At 48.8% G+C, this 18,153-nt stretch overlaps 1 protein-coding gene and 1 pseudogene across 5 annotated transcripts in view; one reads left to right on the top strand and one right to left on the bottom strand.

Moving 5' to 3' along the window:
• Anapc7 (anaphase promoting complex subunit 7) overlaps positions 1-16,815 on the top strand; it is a 28,097-nt gene extending 11,282 nt beyond the window's left edge. For 4 of the 5 annotated variants that reach the window (XM_006249365.4, XM_039089466.2, XM_017598334.3 and 1 more), the window contains exons 4-11: positions 2,923-3,034; positions 3,549-3,702; positions 5,699-5,841; positions 8,148-8,265; positions 11,649-11,845; positions 12,423-12,647; positions 13,418-13,568; positions 15,192-16,815. In XM_006249365.4, coding sequence (XP_006249427.2) covers positions 2,923-3,034; positions 3,549-3,702; positions 5,699-5,841; positions 8,148-8,265; positions 11,649-11,845; positions 12,423-12,647; positions 13,418-13,568; positions 15,192-15,381 — 1,290 coding nt within the window. In that variant the 3' untranslated portion in view covers positions 15,382-16,815. The remainder of the gene's footprint in view (positions 1-2,922; positions 3,035-3,548; positions 3,703-5,698; positions 5,842-8,147; positions 8,266-11,648; positions 11,846-12,422; positions 12,648-13,417; positions 13,569-15,191) is intronic. The other variant, NM_001107142.1, reaches the window with a different exon arrangement.
• Positions 1,820-2,252, bottom strand: Rpl38-ps4 (ribosomal protein L38, pseudogene 4; annotated as a pseudogene).
• Positions 16,816-18,153: the final 1,338 nt, after the last annotated feature.

Here is an 18,153-nt window from a genome sequence, read left to right as displayed (position 1 = left end):
ATTTTATTTTTTTCTTTTTTTCGGAGCTGGGGACCGAACCCAGGGCCTTGCGCTTCCTAGGCAAGCGCTCTACCACTGAGCTAAATCCCCAACCCCAGGTATTTTAATTTTAACTGATTCTTTATTTTTTTATTTTATTTTTTTTAAAGATTTATTTATTTATTATATATAAGTACACTGTAGCTGTCTTCAGACACACCAGAAGAGGGCATCGGATCTCTTTACAGATGGTTGTGAGCCACCATGTGGTTGGTGGGAATTGAACTCATGACCTCTGGAAGAGCAGTCAGTGCTCTTAACCGCTGAGCCATCTCTCCAGCCCCTAATTTTTTTTTTTTTTTTTTTTTGTTCTTTTTTTCGGAGCTGGGGACCGATCCAGCCCCTAATTTTAACTGATCCTTAAATGGCTGTGTCCCGTGTTCTAAGCTGAGCGGTGTAGCTCATGCCACTCTATTGGATCCAGCATTAGGAAGCTTAGGCTGAAGGATTGCTGTAAGTTTGTGTCAGCCTGATCTACACAGTGAGTTCCAGGCCAGGCTGAGCTAATAAGAAACAGCCAGATGATGTAGTGGTGGGTGATATATCCTGCACTTGGGAGGTAGAGGCAAGATCAGCAATTCAAGGTCGTCCTCAGGTATGCAGTGCACTTGAGGCCAGCTTCAGCTACTTGAGATCTTGTCTCATAAAACAAAAACAATATTGATGAAGCCAAGAAGTCATGTTGACAGGAGCCTGATATAGCTGTCTCCTGAGAGGCTCAGCCAGAGCATGACAAATACAAAGGTGAACGCTAGCAGCCAACCATTGAACTGAGAACGGGGTCCCCATTGGAGGAATTAGAGAAAGGACTGAAGGAGTTGAAGGGGCTTGCAACTCTTCCCCCCGGGGCTGGGGACCGAACTCAGGACCTTGCGCTTCCTAGGCAAGCGCTCTACCATTGAGCCAAATCCCCAACCCCGGGCTTGCAACTCTTTAAGAACAACAATGCCAACCAGCCAGAGCTCCCAGGGACTAAACCACTACCCAAAGAGTACACATGGACAGACCCATGGCTCCAGCTGCATATGTAGCAGAGGATGGCCTTGTTGGGCACCAATGGGAGGAGAAGCCTTTGGTCCTGCCAAGGTTGGACCCCAGTGTTGGGGAATGTCAGGGAGAGGGGAGACAGGAAGGGGGAGAGGCTAGGGAGGGGGAACACCCTCATAGAAGAAGGAGAGAAGGATGGGATAGGGGGCCAGGAAATCGGGAAAGGGAGTAACATTTGAAATGTCAATAAAAAATATCCAATTAAAAAAAGAGAGAAAACAAACAACAAAAACAGAAGAGGGGCTCAGGAGTTAAAAATGGCCTTCTGGGGCCAGAGTACCCACATGGATAGCTCACAGCACGGTAGTTCCAGCTCCAGAGTCCTCCACTTCTGCTGGCCTCCATAGGCAGCCGCATACATGCACACACGTACATGTACACACGTACATACATGGTTATGCACATAAACCAAAATAAAAGACTTTCACTTTCTATTTATTTAATTAATTTATTTATTTATTCATTTAATGTATAAGTACACTGTAGCTGTCTTCAGACACACCAGAAGAGGGCATCAGATCTCATTACAGATGGTTGTGAGCCACCATGTGGTTGCTGGGATTTGAACTCAGGACCTCGGGAAGAGCAGTCAATGCTCTTAACTGCTGAGCCATCTCTCCAGCCCTTTACTTTTTTTTTTTGGTTCTTTTTTTTAGGGGCTGGGACCGAACCCAGGGCCTTGCGCTTCCTAGGTAAGCGCTCTACCACTGAGCTAAATCCCCAGCCCTGTTACTTTTTTTTTTTTTTTTTTACTTTTCAGGGTTTTTAATAGTCACATGCAGAGGTCTGGTTCATTTCAGCTCCTTCTCTGCCAAACCTGGGGGCAGGGACTGCTTCAGCTTCTCCACCTTCTCCCTGTCTGTGATAACCAGGGTGTAGAGGTACCTGCTACAGCGGACCTTGAACTTTACATTATCCTTGTTTTTCTTGATCTTGACAGATATGGCATCCTTCCGCCTGGCTGTGAGTAAAAGTCCTTGATTTCCTCAATTTTCCGACGCATGGCGACGGGCGCTCGGCTCTGGCGTCAGCACAGGAGCGAGCACCGAACAGCCCTTCACTTTCTTATGCAATAGTATTGACACTGGCTTGGCCTGGAAAGGTGGTTCAGCAGTTAGGAGCACACACAACTCTTTCAGAAGTCCTGAGTTCAGTTCCCAGCACTCGAGTCAGGTGGTTACCTGTGACTCTCGCTCCAGGATGATCTGATCACACACACACACACACACACACACACACACACACACACACACACACACACACACACACACACACACAGAGCACATAAGCACTATTAGAAATAGTAAGTCTTGGCTGGTGGTGGTGGTGCACAGCTTTATTCCTGACACTTGGGAGGCAGGGCAGGTAGATCGTGAGGCCAGCCTGGTCTACAGGGCAAGTTCCACAACAGCTGAGGCTACACAGAGAAGACCCTGTCTGGGAAAAAAGATCTTTGCCAGTCGTGGTGGTGCAAGCCTTTAATCCCAGCTCTTAAGAAGCAGAGGCAGGTGGTTCTTTGTGAGGCCCAGGCTAGCCTGGTCTACACACTGAGATGCAAAGAAATCCTTAAAATGTATCTGCTTGAATACTTTGGGACCATTCATCTTAACAAAAATCTTTGGCTCAGATAGTAGGAGGTGTTGTGGGAGGATAACATGGCTAAGAAAACCAAGAATAACAGTACTTCATTTTTAGGAATCGGTCTTTGTTTGCAGGGCTGTGGGGTGGTTTTTCTAATAGGAAGCAGGACAGTCGTTGGGAATCAATCCGAGCTTGCTCATGGTGAAGCTCCTTTTTAGATGCACTTGCTTTACTGTCCTCTGTGTTTGTGTGTAGATAAACATGATGTTGGCAAACCTGTACAAGAAGGCTGGTCAGGAACGCCCGTCGGTCACCAGCTATAAGGAGGTCCTGCGGCAGTGCCCTTTGGCCCTTGACGCCATTCTAGGTACAGAAAGTTTTCTGTCTGGTGCCTGGTGTGTTTGCAGTCAAAGATGATAGTTCTCAATTATGAGTATGCATTAGATACAGTAAGGCTTTTTTTAGACTTTAATTTTATTTGAATGTGAATGAGGGTTTTCTCTATGTGTATGTAGTGTCTAGTGTCCATAATGGTTGGAGGAGGACACTGGAGCCCCAAGAACTAGAGTTCTGGGATGGTGGTAAACCATCATGGGAATCCAACCGAGACCCTCTGCAAGAAGAGCAAGTGCTCTTAGCCACAGCCCCTAGAGTAGGTTTCAAACATTCTGAACACTATCAGTTATGAAGTAGATAGAGGACCAGCTGCCTTTTAGGGATGGAGTACGGTTGGGTGACAGCCTGTGCTTTAGCATGCTTGAGGCTCTGAGCCCTGAGTTGTGTGTGTGGCGGAGAGGAGGGACGGCAGCTGTGTAGCTGTTGTTGGCTGCACTGTGGGAGGAGGGTGCTGTGCCTCACGTTTTTCTTGCTTTTGTGGTTAGGTTTGTTATCCCTGTCTGTGAAAGGTGCAGAGGTGGCATCGATGACAATGAATGTGATCCAGACTGTGCCCAACCTGGACTGGCTGTCCGTGTGGATTAAAGCATACGCTTTTGTGCATACTGGTGACAACTCAAGAGCGATCAACACCATCTGGTGAGAGCCAAGATGTCAGCTCAGTCAGTAATTCTCTTCGTGGGAGGCCCTGTCTGACATATGTCAGATGTTATTAGATAGCCCAGGTTGCCCTTGACATTACCTCGGTCTTCCAGCCTGGACGTCCCTAGTGCTGGGACTGTAGGCATGAGCCACCTTGCCTGGCAGAATGCACGGATATTGGCCCTTTGCTTGTCTAGAGATGTGACCCATGTGGGGATGCAAAGAAGCCGGGAGAGGGCTGCTCCTGCTTGGTCTGCCATAGTCGTCTCCGGGCTGTGTTCTCTAATGCACTGAGTGGTTGCAAATGTAATAAACTGTGGGAGCTGTACTACTGTGAACAGCTGGGCTGAGCTCTGCTCTGCTCATGTGAAGATGTCTTCCTTAAAGGCAGACTGCTGAGGATGTCGTGCTCATGCCTTTTTGTCTTGGTAGACATGTGTATTGGAACCTGACATGGCTATACCTCTTTGCAGTTAGGGATTTCTTACTATTTTTTTTTTTTTTGGTTCTTTTTTTCGGAGCTGGGGACCGAACCCAGGGCCTTGCGCTTCCTAGGCAAGCGCTCTACCACTGAGCTAAATCCCCAGCCCTGGGATTTCTTACTATTTAAACAAAGTTCTAGGACCAAAGACTGTATCCATCCATCCATCCATCCATCCATCCATCCATCCATCTATCTACCTACCTACCTGTCTGTCATCTATCAACTGTCTACCTAGCTGTCATCTATCAGGCCCCTCCCTCCGTCCCTCTCTATTTGTCTTGAGTAGCTATCCCTTGTGAACGCCATATAAAAAGCCTTTGTCCTCTTAAAAATTATAACTGCTGGGTGTGGCGGAGCACACCTTTAATCTCAGTGCTCAAGAGGCTGAGGCAGGCCTGCCAGGGCCCTAGAGTGAAGCCCTGACTCAAAAAAAGTTTTAAAAAAAGGAAAAGTATGACCACAAAGCTTTTTGTCGATATTTATGGTTTATTTGAGATATGTATATATGAAATGTCTTTATTTCATTTAATTTCATGCGTATGGTTGTTTGGTCTGCTCACTGTTTGTATGGCTTGTGCGTGCCTCGTATACAGAGCCAGAAGAGGGCATCAGAGTCTTCGGAACTGGAGTAATGACCCCTGTCAGCGGCTCTGCAGTGCAGGAGCCTCTGAGCTCTTCCCTATGCGCCGTCCTTCCAGACCCTGTGCAACCTTTAAAGCTGAGGTTAAAGCCCATTGTACCTAAGTGTTTTAAAAGTTGTTAAAATTAGATTTGTATGTATTTGTTGTATGTGGGCACATGTGCTTGTGTGGAGGTCAAAGGACAACTTGGAGCAGTCAGTTCTTTTCTTCCACGTAGGTTCCAGGGATCACACTCAGGTCATCAGTCCTGGTGGTTAGTGCTGCTCTTACCTGCTGAGGCATCTTGCTGGATTACTATGGTGGTTGTTTCTTCTTCTTCTTCTTCTTCTTCTTCTTCTTCTTCTTCTTCTTCTTCTTCTTCTTCTCCTTCTCCTTCTCCTTCTCCTTCTCCTTCTCCTTCTCCTTCTCCTTCTTCTTCTTCATCCTCTTTTTCTTCTTCTTCTCCTCCTCCTCATCATTATCATTATAATTAGTTGATTATTATTGTTATTGTTGTTGTGTTGTTATTATTATTATTATTATTATTATTATTATTATTATTATTACTACTACTACTATGTTAAGAGTATATGCCCGTGTATAATGTCAGGACTTGGGAGGTAGAGGTAGGAGGATCATGAGTTAGTTCAAGGCCAACCTGGATTATGTAGTAAGATCCTACTTCAAAAAACAAAATCTCCTGAGTTCGGCCCCCAGCTCCGAAAAAAAGAAAAAAGAAAAAAACACACCAAAAAACCAAAATCTCCAAAAAGCCTTTTTATGAAATATTTCACCTGTACAGAAAAATATGTCATCTGTATGCCCATCCCCAGATACAGTGATTAAAACCGATTGTAAGAGTCTCTAAGGGTTAGTATTATCTTTTAAGTTCGCTAGAGAAAAAATCCTTACTGCGAGACAATGTGGACCTGCTGGGGAGCCTGGCAGACCTGTACTTCAGAGCAGGAGACAACAAGAACTCAGTCCTCAAGTTTGAGCAGGCCCAGATGCTGGACCCTTACCTGATAAAAGGTGAGTTTGGGCTGGGGAGACGATGAGGAGTAAAAGGCAGCTGACAGGAAGACTGAGCCTGGCGCTGGCACCTGGGGCTGGTTATGCGCGCGCGCGCGCGCGCACTGGTGAGGACAGGTGCTCTTGGAGGCCAGAGGCATTGGGTCCTCAAGAGTCAGAGTTATGACCCTCTGATGTGGGTGTTGGGATCCACAGAGAGCAGTACCTGCTCTTGACTGCCGAGCCGTCTCTCTAGCCCCTTGTGTTTTATTTTTGAAGACACAGTTCATGTAGCCCACGCTGGGCTCACAGGCCTGTGCCGTCGAGTGCCCAGCTCTGCTCTTGGTTTTCAAGCTGCTTTTGTAAGGCTCGCTCACTGCAGCAGTTCCTTCCCGTGCTGCATGTCTTTAACACTTAGGTAATGCTAGTCTGCGTGGTTGTTTTGACTTGAATTCAACTTTTTTCTTCACAGACCATTGCTCAGCCTTTTTCTTGGAAGGGGCATTGTGACATCTCTCTGTGAGTTAATAGTTTTATAGTGTGGCTGACTGTATGGCATCTGCAGAACCCTACCGTCCTTTCAGGAACTTTGGGTTTTCTGGTTCTTAGTATGATTATGAAGAAGTAGGGAACGGATGTGGAGCAAGGGCTAAGGGGGTTAACGCATCATCAGCAAAGGTGAAGGAGCAGGCAGGGGCTCGAGACACCGGTGGGGCCGGCAGTTTGTGAAGAGCTGAGTACAGGAACAGAGGGAAGGGAGGTCTGTAAAGACCTGACGGGGGGACCAGAACAGAAACGCCTCAGGACGGCAGACAGGCTTTTAGAGTCTAAAGAGTAAGAGACCAATAATTCCAGCAGGCTGAAGCAGGATTGTGAGATCAAGGTTAGCTGCACAGGGAAACCCTGACTCAAACAAAAAGGATGACTGGGTGTGGGAGCAGATCTAGAAGGTATGTTTGTACAGTGTATTCCTCCTTTTCCAGCTAACCATACCACACTTGTAATCTCAGCACTGGGAGGTGGAAAAAGGAGTCAGAGGGTCAAGCTCCACCTCCCACTGCTGACAAAGAGGAGCCAAGTGGTGGTGTCCTTTAATCCCAGCACCCTGGCCAGCCTGGGCTATAAAGCGAGTTCCCGGATAGCCATGGCTATACAGAGAAAGCCTATCTGGGAAAAAAAAACAACAAAAGAAAAAAGAAAGAGAAAGGGAAAAAATGTAGTGTTTCAGGCACCCTAGCTTGGCGGTGTTGATAGCTGGGTGTTGGATGTTCATACCCAGGCCAGCAGGGCTGTGGCTGGGACCTTGCTCTGAGAGGAGTAGGGATCTGAAGGGATGGAGGGGATGGAGAATGGCAGGAAGAGGTGCCTGAGAGCCAGCGTTAGGCCTCATGAACCACGAGGGAGGAATGGAAGGGGCGTGGGAGAGAGAGTAGTGAGGACTGGCATTCTAGAATGAATGACAGCGTGTGGGGGCGTAGACTGTTTGGGGACTGGTGTTTTAGCCTAGTAAGCGTGTACTGAGGTGAGAGGTTTATTTATGTGATGGCTTTTCTGGACTGCTGTTCACACTGCACTTAGGACAGACAGTTCTTGACGAGGCTGGCGTTTTAAGCTGTCACAGGGCTGCTGCTCCTTTGCCTGCCTCTCGTTCTTTGCTGTGAGGTGCGCTTGCAAGTGCGTGTTCATATTGTGTGTGCAGAGGCCCACAGAGGCCGAAAGGGGGCCTTCCTTGTTTTGGATGGTTTTGCTCTTTATTCAGTCACTTAGAGGCGTCACGGTCACCGGCACGTAGCCCAGTCTGCCTCAGGCTCCTATGTAGCTGAGATTGACCCCGAGCTTCTGCTCTTCTGCTTCCAACTCTCCAGTGCCGCCGTCCAGTTTATATGGTGTTAGGGATTGAACCCTGAGTGTGCACATTGGGCAAACACTCTACCACTGAGCTGCACCTCCACACATGTATTTAAGTTTGAAATTTTAATTATATGTGTGCGCATAATAGGTCAGAGTGCACCTTTTGGAAAGTGGTTGCACCATGTGGATCCTGGTGATTAAACTTTGGTCTTCCAGCTTGGCGACAGTCTTCTATACCCACAACCATTTCACAGGCCCTTCTCTGACCTTTTCCTTTGATTTTTATGTGTGAGTGCTTTGTCTTTGTGTGTGTGTGCTGTGTGAACTCAGGCCCTCAGAGGTCAGAAGAGGAAGTCACTTGCCCCGGCTGTGAGCCACCACCATGTGGGTGCTGAGAACTGAACCCAGGCCCTTGCCCTTTCTGAGGGCTTTTCCTGCTGTGATAGAACAGCCTCTTCCTGTGTTCTTTCTTTCAGGGATGGATGTTTATGGCTACCTCTTGGCACGAGAAGGGCGGCTAGAGGATGTGGAGAACCTTGGCTGCCGCCTTTTCAATATTTCTGATCAGCATGCCGAGCCTTGGGTGGTCTCCGGGTAAGGTAGCTCACTCTTTCTCCCCAGTTTTTAATAGAGTTTTTGAAAAGAGACTTTTTTTTTTTCCTCTTTAAGAGAATATCAGGGCCTGGAGCGATGGCTCAGTGGTTAAGAGCACTGACTGCTGGGGGTTGGGGATTTAGCTCAGTGGTAGAGCGCTTGCCTAGGAAGCGCAAGGCCCTGGGTTCGGTCCCCAGCTCCGAAAAAAAGAACCAAAAAAAAAAAAAAAGAGCACTGACTGCTCTTCCCAAGGTCCTGAGTTCAAATCCCAGCAACCACATTGTGGCTCACAATCATCTGTAATGGGATCCGATGCCCTCTTCTGGTGTGCAGGCGTACACACTGGCAGAACACTGTACATACGATTAATCAATAAACAAGTCAATAGATCTTTAAAAGAGAGAGAATTCAATGTGAGCCTTACAGTGTAGTGCTCTTCTATAATCAGCATTTGGGGTCAGAGGCAGGCAGATCTCTGAGTTCAAGGCCAGCCTAGTCTACAGAGTGAGTTCCAGGACTACATAGAGAAACCATGTCTTGTGAAACAAAGCAAGATATATGGATGGATGGATGGATGATAGATGGATGGATGATAGATGGGTGGATGATTGATAGATAGATAGATAGATAGATAGATAGATAGATAGATAGGGTGGGTGGGTGGGTCGTGGATGGATATAAATTGAAGCAGGCATAGAGATACAGGCTTTGAGTCCCAGCACTCAAGAGGCAGAGGCATGTGGGTTCCATGGTAGCCTGGTCTATATCAAATTCCAGTCATCTAGGGCCTCACAGGGCCTTTGTTAAAACAAGCAGCGAGAGAGAATGAGATTGAACTCATAAGTCATGAGACCTAACTCAGAGCAGGATGGATGGTTCTGACTTTGGGCAGGCATTTATTGGCTCACCTCAGTTGTTTTCCATTTGGAGACCAGGATAAGGAACCTACATCCAGGGTCAGGCACAGAGTGAGTGCCTTGCATTTCGTGGGCCTCTCTCAGGATGAGGCCTCATCCTTCCTCATCTTTCTACTGCCAAGACCAAGGAGCCACTGTTGTTTGAAACAGGGTCTCTATGTAGTCCTAGAGCTTGATGTAGACTAGGCTGGCCTCAAACTCACAAGAGATCCTCCTTCTCTGCCTCATAAGTGTTGGGACTAAAAATGAGTGTCACTATGCTAGGTTGGACTTTGTTTTTCTGAGACAGCCTAATGTACCCTAAGGCTGGCTCCTGTGTAGTTGAGGCTAGTCAGCCTTGAACTGGTGGGTTTTTCTGTTGTTGTTGCTATTGTCTTTTTGTTTGTTTGTTTGTTTGTTTGTTTTTTTCATTTCTTTTTCAAATTTTTGAGAACTTCATACATTATATTTTGATCATATTCACTCCAGACTCCTCTAGTCTCCTACTAGTCGGTCACCCTACCTAGCCTTCCAACTGGGTATCCTGTTTATTTTATATTTTATTTACTAACCCTGTGACTATAGTTTGTTTGTATTCTCCTTGACTTCTGGGTATGGGGCAATTCACAGGAGTGTGGTCACTCTCAGTAGTCAGTCGTTAAAAAACAGCTCTCCTTTCCTTGTCAACTGTTGTGGGTCCTCACATAGGGTGGGTTCCCGTGAACCCCGTCCCTTGTGTGCTGGAATGTTGATTCTGGGCAGGCGCCATGGCTCTGTGGGTTCATAAGAGCAGCTGTCTGTCACATCCCAGAGGACACTGTTTTGCACAATCCTCCCAGATTTCTGCCTCTTAGATTCTTTCTGACCTCTTCTGCATGGTCCTTCTGGAAGGGGATTTGACATAGAAGTCCCACTGATGGCTGAGCCTTCTGCTCCCTCTTCACTCTAATCCAAAGTGCCTTCCAAGGACTGGCTTTACTGGTGTGCCGACCACACCTGTCTGAGATCCCTTTGGAGGTTTATGCTTGTTTTGTTTTGCTTCTTTACTGATATCTGGGTTGCAGCTGTAAGGATAATTTATGACTTCGGTCATGTATACAGACTTCCTTTTTTTTTTTTTTTTAAAGATTTATTTTATTTATTATATATATAAGTACACTGTAGCTGTCTTCAGATACACCAGAAGGGGGCATCAGATCTCTTTACAGATGGTTGTGAGCCACCATGTGGTTGCTGGGAATTGAACTCATGACCTCTGGAAGAGCAGTTGGGTGCTCTTAACCGCTGAGCCATCTCTCCAGCCCCAGACTTCCTTTTTTATAACAGACTTGATTCATTTGTTTTTCTTGTATAAAAACCCTTATGTGGTGGCCACAACTGGAGCCTGGGTCCTCTGAACAGAGACTCTGGTGTGAGTTTTCACAAGATGGTCAGTGAATTCCTGATAAGGAAATTTGGTGAACACAGTCTTTTTCCAGAGGTCGGGCGTCAGGTAGTTGTAGGTCTTAGAGAGATGGCATCAAAGGTGGCCTTGGCAGAGTTGCCCAGGATGGCAGTGCAGCCCCTGGCTGATGTCATCTATACCAGCCATCATCAGGAGTTTCTTGGGCACAGGAGCAGAGACAATGCCAGTACCTCTGGTTGCAGGAATGAGACACACAAGCACAGAGCCACAGTGGCCTGTCATCTTGCAGGGAATAGTGTTGGGCTTGTCAGTCTCCACATAGGGAGGATGGAAAGCTTGGCTGTGACAATGCACTTAACACCAAGACCGATGTGACCACTGTAGTCCCCAATAGTGACAAAAGCCTTGATCCTTTTCTGCTGGGCAGTGAAGTCTGCTTCTGCACTGGCATGATCTTCAGAACCTTGTCCTTTAGGAATGCACCCAGGAAAAAGTCAGTAATCTCAGACTCTTTAATAGGCAAGGAGAACAGGTAGATCTCCTCCAAGGACTTGATTTTCATGTCCTTAATCAGGAGGCCCAGTTTGGTGACGGGATCCACTCCTTGTCTTCAGCTTAACCTCCACGAGCCCCTTGGCCTTGACCATGACCATAGTCCCTAAGACCATGGCCACTAAGACTGCTGCCGAATCCTCTGTGGAAGCCGCCACGGCCTCCTAATCCTGGGCCCCTAGATCCTCTGGGCCCTCCCAATGCACCGGCATCACCCGCCATTTGATGTTTTCCTAAGGAAGAGGCGTATACAGACTTCTGATAGTGGATGAAGCTCTCTAAAACATTGTGTGTCAATAGGAAGTCATAGGTCAGTTAGCAAGAGTGGTGTAGGTCTTAGGAGCCGTCAGGCTTGGCTACCAGCACCCTTACTCTCTGAGCCATTTGGACAGCTTTTTTGGGGGGAGTGCAGGGTGTTTTTGAAGACAGTTTATCAGCTTCCCAAGTGCTAGGGTTCCCGAAATTGTCTACAAAGTCGTGTTAAGCCTTCTTCAGAGGCTTCTCACAAATAACTTGTGTTTTTTCCCTAGATGCCACAGCTTCTACAGTAAGCGCTACTCCCGGGCCCTGTACTTAGGCGCCAAGGCCATTCAACTGAACAGCAACAGTGTCCAAGCTTTATTACTCAAAGGAGCGGCGCTTAGAAACATGGGAAGAGTCCAGGAAGCTATAATACATTTTCGGGAGGCCATAAGGCTTGCGCCTTGTCGCTTAGACTGTTACGAAGGTGAGACAGGGACCTGCCAATGTGGCTCTAGGCCTGACGTCTGCACCGAGCTGGGGGATTCTGTTAGGTCTGAGCTTGCAGTCTCTGTCGTGTATTAGAGGCATGGCAGCTCGGGGAGGCAGCTGTGCAAACCAAACTGAGCTCTCCGGCATTGATAGATGAGTTGTTTTTTAAAACTTTTTTTATTGTTAATATTTCTTTGAGGCTGGATGTCACTGCAGCCCAGCAGAGCTGTGCCAGGTTTAGCAACATTTGGTGACTGAGTCACTGACACTAAAATAGCTCTTACAAGATTCTGTTCCTCTAAAACATATTTTTATAGGAATTTAAAAATAAGCTTAGTATGTCTCGTAACAGGAAGATGAGTCCAAATTTGAAGAGAAAAATTTGAAGTTAGAAAAAGAAAAATCTGTTTCTATATCGAGAGAGCTCTGCTGGGTCACTCTTTAGAGCCCATTAGAAAGGCACTTGGGGGGGGGGGGGATGGCTGTGGCTCAGCGACAGGGCACGGGGAGGGGCTGCGGGGAGGGGCTGTGGGCCGTCCTGTTGTCTGGCATCTCTGTTCTTTGTTTTCCAGGTCTCATAGAATGTTACTTAGCTTCTAACAGCATCCGAGAGGCCATGGTGATGGCCAACAATGTTTACAAAACTCTGGGTGCAAACGCTCAGACGCTTACCCTGTTAGCCACCGTGTGTCTGGAAGATCCAGTGACACAGGAGAAAGCCAAAACCTTGTTAGACAAAGCCCTGGCCCAGAGGCCGGACTACGTCAAGGCCGTGGTGAAGAAGGCAGAATTGCTGAGTGAGTGCTGCACTTGTGTGTCCTCGGTCTGTTGTCCTCGCCCTGGCCACCTCGCCTCCTCCCTGAAGCTCACAGATGGTGGAGCAGTTCTGCCTGCACCTGCCTGAAGTGCTGTGTGTGTCACACCAGATGTGGCTTAGACCTGCTTAGGTTGGTTTACACCAGTTAACGTTACTTGGTAGCTGGTGAACTCATCTGGTTGGTTTAGTTTTGAACTCGTTTAGTGTGTTACAGCTGACTTTGGTCAGTTTGGTTCTGAGCTATCTGGATTCTCTTGTTCTTTTTGCTTCTGGCATATTCCTAAGTTTATTTGATGCTATCAAGAGGGTATTTTGGTTCAGGGTTCTAGTTCAGGGCCATTGGCCTCATCTGGTGCTGGCCTGGTCTGCAGAGGAGTTCCAGGACAGCTCGTCTGCAAAAAAAAAAAAAAAAAGTTTTTTTTAAAGATTCAGGGCACAGACTCAGTGGCTTGGGTAAAGAGGCCACCAAGACTGACGACCTCAGTTCAGTCCTCAGGACCTGCGTGATAGATAGATTGTCCTCTGACCTCCTCTCATGTGCTGTGTGTGCTTGCCCACACCACTGTATAAATAAGTTCATGGATGCATGGTTTTTAAAGACACAGTACTCATGTCATTTCCCAATGAACTAGAGACCACATGCCCCTCACCCCTGCAGCGCCCCTTTGAGGGGGTCTCTGAGAAAGTTGTCGTGTCATAGTGGGTGTGACTGTGCACTAGCTGAGCAGTAAAGGTTGTCTTTCTCTGCAGGCAGGGAGCAGAAGTACGAAGATGGAATTGCTCTGCTGAGAAATGCACTGGCCAACCAGAGCGACTGCGTCCTGCACCGCATCCTGGGGGACTTCCTGGTGTCTGTGAATGAGTACCAGGAAGCAATGGACCAGTATAGCATAGCACTGAGGTAGGTGCCCGGCCTCCATGGGGAGGAGAGGAAAGGAAGCAGGGCCCAGGCAGCTCTGCAGACAGCTGTGCCCAAGGTGAAGGCAGGCTAAGAATAGCAATGAGAGAAGGTATTTGCAAATTCATGACTCCTGACATATTTTCCTAAAGCATATTAGAAGAATTAGAGATGATCATCCTTCTCCAGCCCACATAAGAGTAACACCCAGACTGATCTGTGCGGCTCTCCTGTGCTTGCCCACACCCCCATGACGTCATAGGCTTATGCCGAGTACATATTTTACATTCTGCTTTTTATGATCAGAGTTTGCTAAGTGTGTGCTTCTGGTTTTGTCTGCTCTAGTAATTAAAAACTTAAATTCCGAAGTTTGAGTACAGCTTCTACCTGTTATCTTGGTCAAATACTAACCAATTCCCTGTCTATACCTACCTCATTGGGCATTAACTAGGGGTATCAAGATAATAATTGCTACATAATCGTGCAGACCCAAGTTCGATTCCCAAAACACATGTAAAGGTTGAAGGAGAGAATTGACTCCAAGGTTGTCCTCTGACGTGTGCGCCATGGCTTTTACACAACGCACAGACAATGTGTGTGTGTACACACAATAATACATTTAATTTTTTAATGTAAATTTCTAGGACTTTTCTTTTAAAGCTTTCTTAGGAGCCAAATAAATGAGGCTCCTGGGCTCTGGGCTTCATGGTGTTGCTACTAGTGAAACTGTCTTAGTCCAGCCCCTAGCCTCAGGACTTATGATCTGTCCCAGAGTGTAGCATGGTTGACGGCGGTGGCTGCCTGCAGTCCACGGTATAAAGTCACATGGAAGAATAACCAGCCTGGGGCAGGCTACATGCAATCATCATGTACCCGAGGCTGCCCGGGTGTCCTGATCCTGTTTCCCTCCTGGATGTGCTGGGCTGTGTCCTGTGCCTGGCCTCAAGCACCAGGCCTTCTGCGAGCACCGCTGCTCTGTCTGGTCACTGCCCCCGACTGCCCTCACTGCCTCCCCTGCTCCCACTGCCTCCCCTGCCCCCACTGTCCCCACTGTCCTCCACTGTCCTCCACTGCCCCCACTGCCTCCACTGCCCCCACTGCCTCCCATTGCCTCCACTTCCCCCACTGCCTCCACTGCCTACAGGAGAGTTAAGGGCTTGGTATTTGAGGAGCTTTAAAAACTTTTTGGAGGAAAATTTGAAGTTAGAATTTTTAATTGCCATTTTAAAGTGAATTGTTTATTAATTTATTTTATGTGGATGGGTTTGCTTGCATGAATGTCTGTGGACCATGTATGTGCCTGGTGCCCAGAGAGGCCAGAGGAGGGTGTCAGATACTTGGGAACTGGGGTCACTGTTGGTCATGAGTCATATATGGGTGCTGGGAACTGAACCCAGCAACAGATGCACTTGACCACTGAGCCACCTCTCCGGCCCCTTCAAGTTAAAAGTTCTAAAACTCCGAATAATGTCCCTTTTCATCTCTGATGGACTCCCTGGGTCCAGCCATGGAAGCACAGTTGTTTGCAACGTCTCTGGCTTAGTCATATCTGCTGGGCCAGCTCAGTGACAGTCCCAAGAAGCAGGGCAGAGACTCAGGCCTGTCTTCTGTTTTGTTGTTCCTCAGTTTGGACCCCAATGACCAGAAGTCCCTGGAGGGCATGCAGAAGATGGAGAAGGAGGGGAGCCCCACAGACGCCACTCAGGAGGACGACGTGGACGACATGGAGGGCAGTGGGGAAGAAGGGGACCTGGAGGGTAGCGACAGTGAGGCAGCCCAGTGGGCTGACCAGGAGCAGTGGTTTGGCATGCAGTGAGGGCACAGCGGTGACCCTTGTGTCCCTAGAGTGGCAGGAGCTGTTGGACGTGTGCTCACAGCAGGCCTTTCTGCCTGTTTCCTCAAGTTGGCACTGATGTTTGTCCGTCTGCTTTGCTGTGGACTGAGCGAGTTCCGAGCCACAGACTCGCCATTCTGGATGGTTCGGCTGCACGAAATGGAAGATGCTTTTTCTCTTTATGAGCGGGTACATAGGACTGAGCCATCCTCTTAAGAGCACATGCCCCTGGGTGGCCCTGTCAGAGGTTCGGTCCCTGGGAGTCACATCCTGGTACGGCCACACTCCTGTAGTCATGGAGCTCTGGATGGGGGGGGGCGGGCTGTGCCTCACTGACTGCAGAGCAGGCTCGGCCTCAGTGGGCAGATCTGAGAAGCAGATGATGGGAGCATGGCCACCCCAGGGCAGGTTCAACTAATAAAACTGCCCAGTGTGGTGTCACATGTCACAGTGGACACCCTTTGAGACTCTTCCTTTTTCCTCCTTGTCAGAGGCAGCCATGCAGGCCTAGACAGTTTGACATACATATACTCCCTATTCTCCCATGTGCTGGGAGGCAGAGCCCTGAGCTTGTCACACAGAACCAGCCTGGCTCTTTCCTGAGTCCCTGAGGGCAGGGTCAGCCTTGATCATCTGCCTAGAGTCTCATTCAGCTACTGGGGATGGGTCGACTCCAGGTCCCTCCTGGGTGCCTTTCAAGATGCAGATCGGTGTGCTAGGAAGAAATGAGGTTTACTGTAAAGAATCCGTAGTCGATTTCAGAGCATCTGTCAGTGCAGTGAAGTGGGCCACGTAGTCTGGTGGAAACATTCCGGAAGCCTGCACTTGGGAGGCAGAGGCAGACAGTTCAAATGTGCTGGGCTGCACTGCAAGATTTGCATTAAGAGACATAAGTTAAGCGGACCAGGTCTCATAAAGTGTGTCAGTGAGCCTCAGCCTCCACACTAGCCGGCCCTGAGCAGTCTCAGGCTCCCTTTGAGCAAGCAGCATGTGGGTGGTGCTTTTCCTGACTCCACCCCGCCAGCAGCCCCACTCACCAGTCAGTGCTGAGAGAAGGCAAAATCTGTTCAGCCACAAATTGAACCCAGTCTACCCCCTGTCTTCATGCCAGACGGGATCCCCACAGGTCAGGGTGGATGCCCAGTGTCTGCAGTGTGCTGGAATTCCTCCCCTTCTTGTGTGTCACACTCATTGCTACCAGGAGCCAGTGTGACCTCTCCATTCCAGCAGCACCCAGCTGGACCCCTCAGGTCCACCTTAGACTGAGGTGGGGAGCACCTCTCGGGTGTGAAAATACTTGGCCCCTCAAAGGATAGTGTTGGCTTTTCCATGGTCACAACATCAGGATTGGGAGCCCTGTGGCTGTCCACTTGAACATCGTGCTCCTAAACTAGATAAAGTGAAGGTGTCCTTTAACTTGTGTGAGTGTCACGTGGACCTTTGTGGCTTTACCGTGTCATAGCTGGGGTGAAGTGTTGGTCTCTCGTCACTCCCCACCCAGAGTGCTGGGGCAGCTGCTCTAGATGCTTCTGCCTGCAGCCTCTGACTCAGGGCCTTAGGATTCAGCAGCTCGAGACCCTGGCACAGCACGCTGGCGGTCTCAGTCACTCACTGTGGGCAAAGCTGACAGGTTCATGGCAGGTAGTGTGGCAGAGTGCAGGCGGGTTCGTGAGGCTTGAGATTTTATTTATCGTGTATTTTTGAGACCTTACTGTGTAGACCAGTTCTGGATGGCTATATTCTGATCCACAGGCAGGGCGAACGTGGGCTGAGCGTGGGTTTCCTCCAACATGGCCACACCTAATCAGCCCTTCTAATCCTTCCAAACAGCTATTTCCTGGGAACTAAGCGTTAAAATTTATGAGCCTCTGGGGGCTGTTCTTAGTTAATCCACAACAGATACCCTTGGTGCCATGCCAGCAGCTAATCTTCACCGCTGGGATCTGTAACCCTGCCCTTCCCTTCCCATGCACTTCTCCCCACTGCTGAGTCTGCTGGGCCTAGGGTCTGGTACGAGCGATCCATCCACAGGGCCATGATGGCCGCACACCTGTTTCCGATCCTGCCTTGAGAACACAAAACCAGCTTCAGCTCTGCCCTGTGAGGTAACTTCTCACATATGGGTGTGGTTCTCAGCACCACAGACTTTGAGGTCTGGGACTCTGGACTGGGGAGTGGGCATTTTTGCTCTGCCCAACTTCCTGCCGTTGGTAAGCACACTGGCCTTGAGCCCGCCTTCAGAGAGGTCCTGGAGCTCCGCCCTGTAGCCATTCGTGAGTGGGGGAAATGGGCCTTAATTGGCCTCGCCTGTGGCATCTGGGTCTTAAAGCTTAAACCCAGCTCACCTGGGGCAGGCCCAGACCCGTAGCGTCACTGCTGCTGCCAGAGTAAATCCAACACGGTCACTGCAAGCTTTGCCGAGACCAGTTCTCAGGGCCACATCATTTGCTGATGACAGACACAGGCTGGACTGGACATACACCTCATCGTGGCCTCTGGGGAAGCCGTTGAGGTAAGCATCATGTTCAGACTTTCCACCCTACCCGGAGCCTCCTTCCCCTGGGGCAGAGGGTTAGGCGTTAGCTGCCACCCCTTTCTTGGGGAGGTAAAGGGGCACAAAGGGCTGGCTTTGCCATCAAACTTCCTCCATACCTGGATCAGCAGTAGACATGCCCAGCGTGCTTGAGGGCCGGGGCCGGGGCCGGGGCCGGGGCCAGGGCGTGGGGTTTGCCTAGACTCTTAAATGTTCCTCAT

This window comes from Rattus norvegicus, chromosome 12 (assembly GCF_036323735.1).
Source record: "Rattus norvegicus strain BN/NHsdMcwi chromosome 12, GRCr8, whole genome shotgun sequence".
NCBI lineage: Eukaryota > Metazoa > Chordata > Mammalia > Rodentia > Muridae > Rattus > Rattus norvegicus.
Note: the sequence above shows the minus strand (reverse complement) of the source record. Positions and strands in the feature narration are given on the sequence as shown.